The 12,680-nt window shown below is 37.3% G+C and overlaps 1 protein-coding gene across 2 annotated transcripts in view; it reads left to right on the plus strand.

The window, feature by feature from the left end:
- WWTR1 (WW domain containing transcription regulator 1) overlaps positions 1 to 10,681 on the plus strand; it is a 195,967-nt gene extending 185,286 nt beyond the window's left edge. The window contains exons 4-6 of one of the 2 annotated variants that reach the window (XM_007502050.3): positions 142 to 275; positions 1,227 to 1,339; positions 6,862 to 10,681. In XM_007502050.3, coding sequence (XP_007502112.1) covers positions 142 to 275; positions 1,227 to 1,339; positions 6,862 to 7,046 — 432 coding nt within the window. In that variant the 3' untranslated portion in view covers positions 7,047 to 10,681. The remainder of the gene's footprint in view (positions 1 to 141; positions 276 to 1,226; positions 1,340 to 6,861) is intronic. The other variant, XM_056807179.1, reaches the window with a different exon arrangement.
- The last annotated feature ends 1,999 nt before the right edge of the window (positions 10,682 to 12,680 follow it).

A 12,680-nucleotide genomic window follows, 5' to 3' on the forward strand; every position in this document is an offset into this window, starting at 1 on the left:
AAAAGTGATGCTAATGATTGTAAGAGAAAGCAACAGCTTTGTCCTGGCTTGGTTGGAACCCCCGTTTTTATTTTGCAGTATGCCATGCTTTGTCAGGGAATGGCTAACTCATCTTCTCCATTGACTTTCACCTTTGTGCAGGAAGCTGCTTTGTGTCGACAACTTCCCATGGAATCAGAGACAATGGCTTCTGTTCAAGCTACTGGGAATACACCTGCCATGGCCCAGGAAATAAGACCAATAACAAATAATAGTTCGGACCCTTTTCTCAATGGGTAAAGCCTCTTTTCTTTTTGAGTCTACTTGGTTTGGGAGGAAGGACGTTCTCTCCCTTTAAATTTCACGTTCATATTGGTTATATGATGTGATCAGACCTTTCACCATAAAGTCAAGACCATGAGAATGGAAATGTTCTTACATTTTCATGTGGGGGGATGTTGCTGTGGATTTTTTACAGTTTCTTACATCCATGCTATAGTCTTTCCTTCTCATCCCTACCAAATAGAAGCTGGGACAAGGGACTGTTTAATTTTTCTCTTTGTATTTCTAGTGCCTTTCATGTGGTAGGTGCTTAATACCCTTGTTGAACTGAGCTGTAAAATAGAATTATAATCATACTAGTGAGTGATGCCCATTGCCAGGAAGACAACACTATCTTATATTGTGTGAAAACTCCAAGACCACTCAGAGAGGGATGAAAGAAGAGGGCAGGGTTGAAGGGAAAGCTGGGTCCCCTACATATTCTGTAATTATCCATCCTTTTAAACTACATAGACCACATTTGACCTCATTTACTGCTCTTTCCTTTGACTAGAACATTAATACATTTTATAGAGAAATTGTGGTTGAGTGTTATTTAAAAAAAATTGAAGCTAATGGTAAAAGCTAGGAAATGTAAGACCATTTTTGAAAAGCTCAAGTTACAGTGAAATGTAAAATAATGAATTTGTGCATAAAATAGATCCACAATTAGCATAAATGACCAATTTGGGACCTTTTAAATTTGTCCATTATTGCTTCTTTAATGTTACAAATTGGGGTACTTTAGCTTGAATTGGAAAAGGAGAAGCGCGGACTATTTGTGGTGATGCTGGGAAAGTCGGGCGTGATGATTATTGTAGACTGTCTCAAAAAACTGCAGCTTTGCTTTTTACCTGACTGTATTTGGAATTGAAATTCTGTTCAGGGGGATTACACTGAGGAGTTTTCCATGTTTTAATTTGTAGCGGGCCATACCATTCCAGGGAACAGAGCACCGACAGTGGTCTCGGCTTAGGATGCTACAGCATACCGACGACTCCTGAAGATTTCCTTGGCAATGTCGATGAGATGGACACAGGTAGGAAGGAGAAGACAGTTATTTAAAGTCTTCTAATCACACAGTTCATCAGTCTTGGATGTTGTTGAGTTTCTATATGCTTTTTTATGTGCTCATAATACACTACACTTCCCTGGTAGGGTGGGTGCTAGTCTCCGAGTACAGGCACAAGAGGATTCAAAAAGCACCAATATGAAATGATAGTGATAGTCAGCTAGGTATATCAGTGGATGGAGAGCCAGGCCTTGAGATCAGAGATCCTGGGTTCAAATATAGCCTCAGATGCTTCATAACTGTGTGATCCTGGGCAAGTCACTTAACCCCCATTGCCTAGCCCTTCCACTCTTCTGCCTTGGAACTAATATGCCATATTACTTCTAAGATGAAAGGTAAGGATTTAAAAAAAGAAGCAATAGCTTTACAATATTTGTTGTTGTTGTTTAGTCATTTCAGTCATGTTCAGCTCTTGGGGAGTGGTTTGTCATTTCCTTCTCCAGATTATTTTACAAATTAGGAAACCGAGACAAACAGGGTTAAGTGATTTGCCCAGGGCACACAACTAGAAAGTGTTTGAGGCCAGATTTGAACTCAGTAAGATCAGTTCCTGATTTCAAACCTTGGACTCTACCTTTGGTGCCACCTAGTTGCCCTGGTTTAATAATATAAATGAATGCAAATTATGAATTTGTCTCTATTACAGTCATGCTTTTGATTCTTTCCTTTCAGGATTTAAAATCCCAAATAAAAACATGTTTTTGACTTTGGGGGGAAAAGATTTAAAATTTCAGTACTTTTCAGATTTTCTCCACCAACATATTGTATTTTCTTTATTAAGCTCCGTAAATAAGTCTCCAAGAATTTCTGTGGCACTCTCTAGATCATCCAGAAGATGGATTGGAGACTTCAGGCAGAGGATCTAATTAGGAGACCAAAGCATGATTGTGTCTTTCCCTAAACATAAGCTAGTTTGGTTCAGAGAGAAGAGATAGATAGACTAACATTAGGCCCATACTGAAATTCTCCCTGACCCAGCTAGACCCATCAGAGTGGTATTAGACCTACACTGCTGGTAGATGCCTAGAGAAGCCAATTCCATCTTCCCAACATGGCATGCCATCATTTCAGGGCTTTGGTGGTGATTTGAATGGGCAGTCACCCTGTTTCCTTCATGCAGGTACCTAGTTGGTGAAGCTAAAACTTCTTTATTGATCTTAGAGTTAAACTTTGTTAGTAGGGAAGGAGAATGCTTCTCAACTATACCAAGGCTGTTCCATCATGGAAGTTACTATGACAATAATATTTATCCTCTGCCCAAACTGAAATTATGTTATAAATCTAGTTAGTCCCAAATCACTGAAACATTTAACTTGTTTTCCAGGTGATTAGCCACAACTTTTGCAGAGGAAAATGATAAAAGATCTTGGGGAGGTACAAACTTGTGAATCCATTGGTGTAGGCCAATTCCTTCCACCATTTTGGATCAGGATAATGTTCTGCAATTTATAATATTAAAGAGTTGCTGGGGCCACTAAAAGCTTAAGTGATTTGCCCAGGGTCACCCAGTCAATATATGTATGTTAGAGGTAAGACTGGAACCGGAGTCTGCTTGTTTTCAAAGCTTGCTTTCTACCAACTCTATCATCCTACTTCTTAATTGAGATTCAAGGGAAAACATTTGTGGCCATTGATTCTAGAGAAAACAAAGCAAAATGATGGCCTAATTACCATTGTCCAAGAAATTAAGGGATGATTCTGCTAATCTGTGGATTTCTATGTCTGCAGAAAAGGACTAAAATGACTGGTTGGATGGAAGAATTTAGTTGAGAATTTAAAGGAATACTCCTTTGTTTTGGTCTGTGATAATTTGAAAGGAGCCTTTTGTATATGTCTTTAAATATTTTCAAAAAGGAGATAAGCAATCAGCTATCTTAGCTATATTTGCATTGACTTCTCTATTGAAATGACCTGTGCTAATCAGTCATAACCATTCTTTTAGGCTGTTTTGCTAAAAAATGTTCTAGGTGCAGGTTGGGATAAAGGAATTTGAGTCCTCATTATTATACATCCATGAATATTATCTAAGATCTGGCTGGGTTTAGAGCAATGGGAGATGGAAAGACAAAAACAGAAAGTCCTTGTCTTGGAGGACCTTAGATCCTATTAGGGGATAGGAAATATGTACATGTATATTTATTTATGAAATAGATACTGGGAGGGCAACTAGATGGCTTTGTGAATGGAGATCCAGACCTAGAGATGGGAGGTTCTGGGTTCAAATCTGATCGCAGATACTTCCTAGCTGTGTGATTCTGGGCAAGTCACTTGATCCCCATTGCCTAACTCTTACTGCTCTTTTTTCTTGGAACCAATATACATTTTTGATTCTAAGGTGGAAGGTAAGAATTAAAAAAAAAGAATAAAAGAAAACTAGAACTTTTAAAAGGTAGGGATGAAGAGAGAATGTTTCAGGGATGAAAGGTAGCTTTCACAAAGACACAGAAATGATGGTGGGAATATATTGTATAAGAAATAGCAATAAAGGCCAATATGGCAGGAGTATGTGAATTGGAGTTATATATCATGAGAGTGGAAAGTAGGTTTAAGGGCAGCTTAGGAAGGACCATGCTTACCCAAAAGAAGAGCTTGTATTTGATCCTTTTTTTTTTAAACCCTTACCTTCTGTCTTAGTATCTATTCAAAGACAGAAGAGTGGCAAGGGCTAGGCAAATGGGGTTAAGTGACTTGCCCAGGGTCACATAGCTACTAAGTGTCTGAGACCAGGTTGTATTTGTAGGTCCTAGTCAATCAAGCTTTGGAATTTGTTAGGTAGGAAGGGGACATGACCAGTGTTTTAGGAAAGTTACTTGAGCAACTATATGGAAGATGGATTGGAAAGGAGAGAATTCAGGTAGGGAATCCAATTAGGAGACCAAAGTAATACTAGTACTCAGGAATAGAAATCAGGAATGGTAATAAGTAATAATTAAGTAATCAGGAATGAACTATTGAGTATCAAAATAAAAATATCAACAAGAGAAGAAGAGAAAAGAGCCCTCTAAAGATGTCACTTGAGATTTCTAAATGTTTGCCTCATGTCTCCAGCTGCTCATTCTATGACCTCGAAATATTGTTTTTTACTCTCAGAGCCTTTGTATTTAAGAATAGAGGTGATTTTTCTCCTTGACATTGACCAATTTCTCCTCTCAAGTACGAAAAATAGAAGCGAACCAAGAGGGTCGAATTAACATGAATTCTCAGCACATGATCATCAGGATGGTACCTTTCCCTATGTTCATCAAGGAAACCAAACTAATCTGAAGTAGTCAAATATGTGTTTGCATAAACTTTTTCTTTTCATAGCATTTTTTTTTAGGGTATGCCCCCTAGGCATATTTTTAAAAGAGATAATTAAAAAAAAGAATCAGATGAAAAAGACATTTTAATTCTTCAGTATACTAACTGTAGACATTTTAAATGAAATTTAAATTTAAATTTGATTTTAAAAATATAAACTTTATAAAGTTCTCTTTTTAATCAAATCTCTACCCTTGCCCTAAAAACCTCCATATCACTGAATTGATTAAGACTTCTATTTGTTTCTTAATTTAGTGGACAGAGTCTGGAACCAATCCTGTCTGGGATTCCATATTCCTGGGACCAGTCATTTGGGCACCTGGGTTTTGGATTCCTTCTTATGTAAAATGATAGCTTCTAAGGCTTCTTCTGGTTCTAAAGCTTTGTTCCTATAATCTCTAATTTTGTTAGAAGCTGAAGGGATTGCAAAATATCTCACCTAAGAGGTAACTTTTGAGCTGAGCAAACATTTCAGCCTTTTCTTGGCTAAGGAAACATCTTTCCAACTGAGTCTTGCTCCCATAGCCACATCGTACAACTTCAGCCAAGGAGGATAAGCCTTGAGGAATAGAAATGCATCCTTTTAAAATGTAAAAATCATAGCTTTTTTTGCCTTCCTTGCTGATACCAAATAGGACCCCCGGCCACATCTATATATTAGATTGCCAAAAACAAAGTAGTCAGAGGTGTCAAAGGAGAAAACATTGTGGAGCTGATTTTTCCCTCCTGACTCATCTGTACTGGCTGGAGTCCTCTGGTGACTAGAAGGAGGAAGATCACTCCTCCATCTCCCCTAACCCCATTCTGGTAGGAACTTGTTATCATTGAACAGAAGTATCACAGGTAGAGGCAAGGCATGCCTTAGAGAAAATCTGGAAGAGGAGGACTAAAGGCTTCATGGAGTTCTGGTAACAGAGTCACTAGATGGACCTTCTTTTTCCAGAATCTTGCAGAAGTGACAGATGGAAAATGGCAGAGGGAAAATGAATGGGAAGGGGAAGAAGGACACAAGGGTAGTGGCAGCAATAATTACACCTCTCAAAAGTCCTCCAAGACCAAGAAAGTGAGGGTCTTTGGCACTTTGTGAGGTGTCCCCAGTCTTTTATCTGAGAATTATTTTATTCAACAATCATTTAATAAGCACATACTAAATACAAGGGCAGCTAGGTGGTACAATGAATAGACTGCCGAGACTGAGTCAGGAAGATTCATCTTCCCGAGTTCGGATCGAACATCAGATACTCATTAGCTGTGTGCCCCTGGGCAAGTCACTGATCCTGTTTGTTTCAATTTCCCTATTTGAAAAATGAGCTGGAAAAGGAAATGGCAGACCAATCCACTGTCTTTGCCAAGAAAACTCCAAACAGGGTCACAACGTTTCAGATATGACTTAAATACAACAATAACTATGTATAAAGCATTTTGCTAGTTCTGGGAATATGAAGGTAAAACCATAGTTTGAGGGCTTGAATAATTCAACCCTTATTTTGCAGATAAAGAAACTGAGCCCTAGAGATGTTAAATGAACCACCCTGTGTTATATAGATTGATGGGGACAGAAGCAGGATTTGAACCCAGATCTATAAGGGACCAGAGTTGATACTCTTTTCACTCTACAGCACTGTAACCCCCTTAATTCTTTTTTTTGGGGGGGGGATTATAGAAATAATGTCAGATATTTATATAGCTTTTTAAAAAATAAAAATCCTTACTTTCAATCTTAGAATCAATACTGTGTGTTGGTTCCAATGAAAAGAATGGTAAGGACAAGGCAAATGCGTTTAAGTAACTTGCCCAAGATCACACAACTAGAAAGCGTCTGAAGGCAGATTTGAACCTAGGAACAGCTATCTCTACATCTGGCTCTCTGTCCACTGAGCCACCTAATTGCCCCCATATCTCTTTTCATATTCACTTTCCTTTTAAAGCCACCCAACAACTGTATGAAGTATTAATTATCCAGTTATTATGATGTCCATTTGGAGAAAATTGAGATGGCTGCACTGTGAGAAAGTGTCAGAGGCAAGATTAGAATCCAGATTTTACTAATTCCAAGTCTGTAGTTCTGTAATTACTATGCCATGAAAAAAAAAAGCATCAAAGGCTCTTGTGAAAACTAGATTTTGGTTTTTATTCAACTTTGTTCTTCAGGGCTCTTTGCTTCTATTCACAGTTGCTTTCTTTCACAGGGGAAAATGTAGCCCAGACACCGATGAATCTAAATGCCCAGCAGACCCGTTTCCCCGACTTCCTTGACTGTCTTCCTGGAACAAATGTTGATCTTGGGACTCTGGAGTCAGAGGACCTGATTCCAATCTTCAATGATGTGGAGTCTGTCCTTACCAAAAGCGAGCCCTTTCTGACCTGGCTGTAATCCGCACTCTTGGCTTTGACCTACCCACTACATCCTCCATCACCTTCTTCTCTTTGGAAAAGAGGTGGAGCCCAGAAAGAACTCAAGACTTCCAACGATCTTTACATCCACGTGGTCAATTGAAATTGTTGTCTGGATCTGATTGACAATAACTTAAGTTTAAAATATAAATATAAAAGTGTATATTTTCACTTTAGTTTTTAATTGTATCTGTATGCTACAGCATCCTGGCTGAGGCATGCCTGTAGCCCAGATTTCAGGGAGAGAGCATGCAGAAATTGTGTCCTCTCTTCTTCCTTTTCATTGGCCCTTGAAGATGCTTGTGGGTGTTAGTTTAAATTATAAGCTGATAAATAAGAAAAAAACAAAAAGCAAAGAGTTGGTCACTAGGTTAGATGTGACAGCTTCAGCCAGCATCCCTGTACCAGATTAGACACAAAAGTACAGGACAGTAGCTATATTTATGACAGTAGTATCAAGTGCTTTACAAAAATAAAAAATAAACCTCTATTTAACTTGAGCTTTAAAGAAATCATTGTATTGTTAGTCAAATAGTACTGTATGGAATGCTGAGTAGCTTTGAATCCATGCTGGCTATGATAGTAATAATTATTATTCTATATTTTCAGAGGCACAGACAATACTGTTATTGTTTATTCCCCAGTATATTACTGTATGGGTTCCCGAAAATGAACAATTCCAGTTTCCAAAGTAGCAGATTTGTCTAGTAATCGCTTTATCCTAAAGATGCCTGCCGTAAAAGAGACCCTATCGGTACTAAGCACCACCACTACTAGAAACATAAGCCAGCGGAATGGAAAGACATGCAATCATAATAAAATGCAACTTAGATTATGATGTTTATTTTTATTAAGCACTCACTGTAATTTTGTAACTGAGTATAATTAGCAACAGAATTTTTTTTGATACATCTGTGGCAACTGTTTTTTTTTTTGTTTTTGATTCTTGGAAAATAATCCTAAAATATATCAAGGTGGGAAAGTGTGGCCCAACTTGCCACTTGACAATAGAATACCCAGTTGCCTTTTTTTTTGTACGCCTTGTCGGTCTTGTTGCCGGGACAATAAGGAATTGAAACAGACAGTATCAATGAAACTGCAATCGGGAATGACCGATCACTGAATGACCTGTAAACAAATGCCTGCTTTATGGGGAGGGTACATGGTGGAGGCAAATGTTTCTGAATTCAGTCAGACTATTCCCTGTCTGCTCATTCTATTATGCAAACTTTACCGCTTGCTCCCATTGGTATAAAAGGCTTGATATCATATATACTTAATACCTCTCATGTAATCAAGAGAAATTTCTAATTGAGATGTTTAGGACTGAGAGAGCATAAAGTATAGCTAGCATTCAGCTCCCCTAATATGCCAATGAAGTCCTCAAATGTTTTAATATTTTTTGAACCATCATTATTTATAACCTATGAATTTAATCTGTTTTTTAAATTTTAACAAAATTCATTACTTTTTAAAGGCATTATTATTAATTCCAGCCTCTGAGCTAGACCCTTCCAGGTCCTAGCAAACACGGGACATTGATCACTCAATTAAGTGTTTATTTGTTGAGGGTCTGTTAAGTCAGATTCTTTCTTATGTATTAGAAGATACAAGAAGTACAGAATATCTTTTATCTTGTTGGGAAGAAAGCAGGTGAAAAGGTCAGAGTTCAGGTAGCAATATTATGGAGACATGTGGAAAGATGGAAAGCTAGATTTCTTAGCTGGATCGCCATGCAATCGTGCCCCAGAAGGGAGAAGAGCTTGGGTGCCCAAATACAAGGTGTCAAGAGCGTTTTATGAAAACTGTTCTCTACGATTACTTTTACGCCAAATGATTTTTCCATTTTGTTTTTAAAACAAACAAAAAAACAAACTCCTTTGGTGCACTTTACATTGGACAGAAAGACAAAAGAAGGAATGAGAAGGTTGAGGATAAAACTACTGTTACTTCCAAAACAATGAAACATTTTTTTTTCTAAATAGTAGGGGTTTTTTTTTGCTCCCTTCCATCCCCTATATGTTTGTCTGATAATCTTTTCTGCCCGCCTCCCCCTTGTATCCTCTTTCCCCTTTGCCCAGACCCCATTCCATTTCTTCATTATTTTCCCTGTCCCACTTTTTCCTTCCTACATCCAATGAGGGTGTTGGGATGAGCAGCTGGATGGGAAGTTTCTTTCTCCAACAAATTGAAGGGAGCACTGATTTTTTTCCCCCTCTTTTGCTGTTGCAAAAGGAGTGGAACAATCATTTTGAACAAACAAGGGACCTAACAAGGCTAAGCAGTGTTACTGTATTTTTTAAAGTTTTTTTTTTCTTTAAGACTTGTTATCAGGTTATCAAATTAAATCTGAAACAGCCATCCCTCATTGCCTTTAAAAAAAAAACAACATGATTAGCACATTAGGGATTTATAGAGTCTATTTTCAGAAATGAATTTTCTAGTACGCTATAGTTTGAATAAATAAATATAAAGTAAATTTTTCTTTTTTTTTGTTAGAAAAACTAGTTGAGCATTTATTATTAAGGAAATTACACTTTCTCCCAGGGTAAAGCAAAGCATTGATCAATACTGTGTTATCACCTGAATAAAGTCAAGTAGATTTTTTTTTTAGTGGCATGTAAAACATTGTTTAAAAAAAGAAACCAAGAAATGAAGAAAGAAAGAATGAAAGGAAGGAAGGAAGGAAGGAAGGAAGGAAGGGAGGGAGGGAGAGAGAAAAAGGAAGATAGATAAATAGATACTAAAATATGAAAATTTGAAGGCAATAACAGCTCTAAAATACACAGATTCAGATGATTATAATCATGAACCGCCCACCAAATTAAATAGAAGGTGCTATCTTACAAGTTTCCATTAGATTATAAAGCAATTGCTAGGATTCTTTTTAGTTTGAAATGACACTGATGAGATAAAGGAAAATTTGCAACCAATTTTGGCATGAGAAAGATACGGTTTACAATGTATTCCTTCTCATGCTTTTTTCTGATCTAAAAGGTATTTGAATTGAATTCTTGGACAAAACCTTTATGTTTGTAATTTCGTTGATGCAGTAATTTTTAGACAGTATTTCACTGCATTATTTAAGGATGTGAAATGCCATTTCTTTTTTTTTTAACTAGTTTTTTTGGGTGTACAGGATGTATACAGAGTGAATATGCCAAAGTGCCTGGGCACACAGTTGACCCTTGCTGAGTAGGACAGTTCTGCATCGGTGTTGGTGATATGGAACAAGAATGAAGTTGTGTATTGTAGCCTTTATTCTGGTAACACTCTTAGAATGTAGTTCTCAGAAGAAGCAAGACTCAATGATACAATGCTATTTGTAAAAGACATCATACGTTACTTTTAAGTGGGAAAAATGGGTGATTGACAAAGACTGTTTCCTAATACACTACATCCATCTATGTTCTAGTGCCTTAATTTTTTAATTTACTTCTACATTTTTGTTATATGACATACGTGTGAGTGTTTATTTTTAATTTAGATGGCTATGCATACAAAGATGTATGCAGAAACCAATCAGATCAAACTGTTGTACCCAAAGTTTGGTACTGGTTTTTGTTTTTTTTTCTCTAATCTTATACAAGAAAAATAAATATAATTAAAATTTCAGCTGGTGGCCTTTGCTTTTTTCAGTCTTTTGTGTTGTTCATTTCACCAAAAAGTTTTAGGTTTTAGGGAAGAGAGGATTATATTATACCTTTTTGGCAGAAAAAATAAAAGGAAGAAAATTCTGCAGATAAAACATTTTCTTGGATTTCATGCCTGAGTTCAGGAGCACCAATATTTGTCTTAAGAATTCTAGTTTTCATTTTATTTTGGATTTTTGAGGAGATTGTATTATTATCCCTTATTTTACTGTATGCTCCAGCGATGCAGGGTTTTCTCATTACACCAAACTCATCAGGGGATGACCTTTCAAAGCTCTCTGGTGGCCTTTTTTCCTTTCAGTACCAGGGCCAATTTTTGTGTCCCCATTTTTTTATTACAAGTCAGGATGAATAATCTTATAGTTACTCACAAGTGGCACTGTCCCACCACTAATTTTTTGGTGTTGGTGGCTCATGGCTAGCATCAATTAGACTAGCATTTAAGCTATTGCTATGTCTTATGCCCTATCTTAGGTCTTGGGGGATAGAAAAATAAACATGAACATAATTAACGACCTCAAGGAGCTTACTTTTTACCAAGGGGGATGCAACATGTAAATAGAAAATATTTACAAATTAAAATGCAAAGTAATTTGGAACCCTGAAGGAAGAATACCCATTTAGACCTAACTGAAAAAAGATTTGTTTCTACAGGTGGTAGAATTGGTAGCTCATCACATGAATATCAGAATTCATAATATATGAAATACTGAACAAAAGACCTTTAGTGAATGTTGGCCCATATACTATACCTAAGTATATCTTAGTGTCTGCATGCTGTCTCAGGAGAGTGGGGAGGGGGGCAGAAATTCATGCCAGGCACAAATTTAAGAGCATGTTTGTTCTTTATTTGACTATTTTAAGCCTCTTGTGAGCTAATGGCCCAATATAGAAACCATGAGCCCCTGAGCTCTGGACAATTCCACAATTATGTTTTGCAGAGGCTAGCTAAGAACATGAGAGCAAGACCCTATCTTTATGGCACAGACCCCCAATTTCAGAACATCAGTTCCTTGTCTTCTGTCCTTGCCATGTCAGCTAGTGTCAATATCTCCCACTCTTTGAGCTTTTCACTGTACTGGACTGTGATGAAATATTATTGGCGTTCATCTCAAATGGATCCTTTTCTCCTTACATAATCAATGATTTATTATAAAATCTTCTTTAGAGATGCATTTTCCAATTAAAGTAGGAAATAGGATATGGCTCAGGATTAGAAAATTTATTGTCTTCTTTAAAAAAAAAATCAATTAATTAGTTAATTAATTTAGTCAATTTAGAACATTATTCCTTGGTTATAAGAATCATATTCCTTCCCTCCCCCTCCCACCACCTTCCTGTAGCTGACGCGCAATTCCACAGGGTATTACATGTGTCCTTGATCAGAACATATTTCCATGCTGTTGATGTTTGCACTAGGATGATCATTTAGGGTCTACATCCCCAATCATATCCCCTCAACCCATGTAATCAAGCAGTTCTTTTTCTTCTGTGTTTCTACTCCCACAGATTTCCCTCTGAATGTGGATAGTGTTCTTTCTTGTAGATCCCTCCAAGTTTTTCAGGATCACTGCATTGCCACTAATGGAGAAGTCCATTCATTATGTTCTCTTGTACCACAATGTATCAGTCTCTATGTACAATGTTTTCCTGGTTCTGCTCCTTTCGCTCTGCATCACTTCCTAGAGGTCGTTCCAGGCTCCATGGAATTCTTCCACTTTATTATTCCTTTGAGCACAATAGTATTCCATCACCAACATATACCACAATTTGTTCAGCCATTCTCCAATTGAAGAGCATCCCCTCATTTTCCATTTTTTTTTTTGCCACCACAAAGAGCGCAGCTATGAATGTTCTTGCACAAGTTTTTTTCTTATTATCTCTTTGGGGTACAGACCCAGCAGTGCTATGGCTGGATCAGAGGGCAGACAGTCTTTTAGTGCCCTTTGAGCTTATTCTCT

Source organism: Monodelphis domestica, chromosome 8 (assembly GCF_027887165.1).
Source record: "Monodelphis domestica isolate mMonDom1 chromosome 8, mMonDom1.pri, whole genome shotgun sequence".
NCBI classification, from domain to species: domain Eukaryota; kingdom Metazoa; phylum Chordata; class Mammalia; order Didelphimorphia; family Didelphidae; genus Monodelphis; species Monodelphis domestica.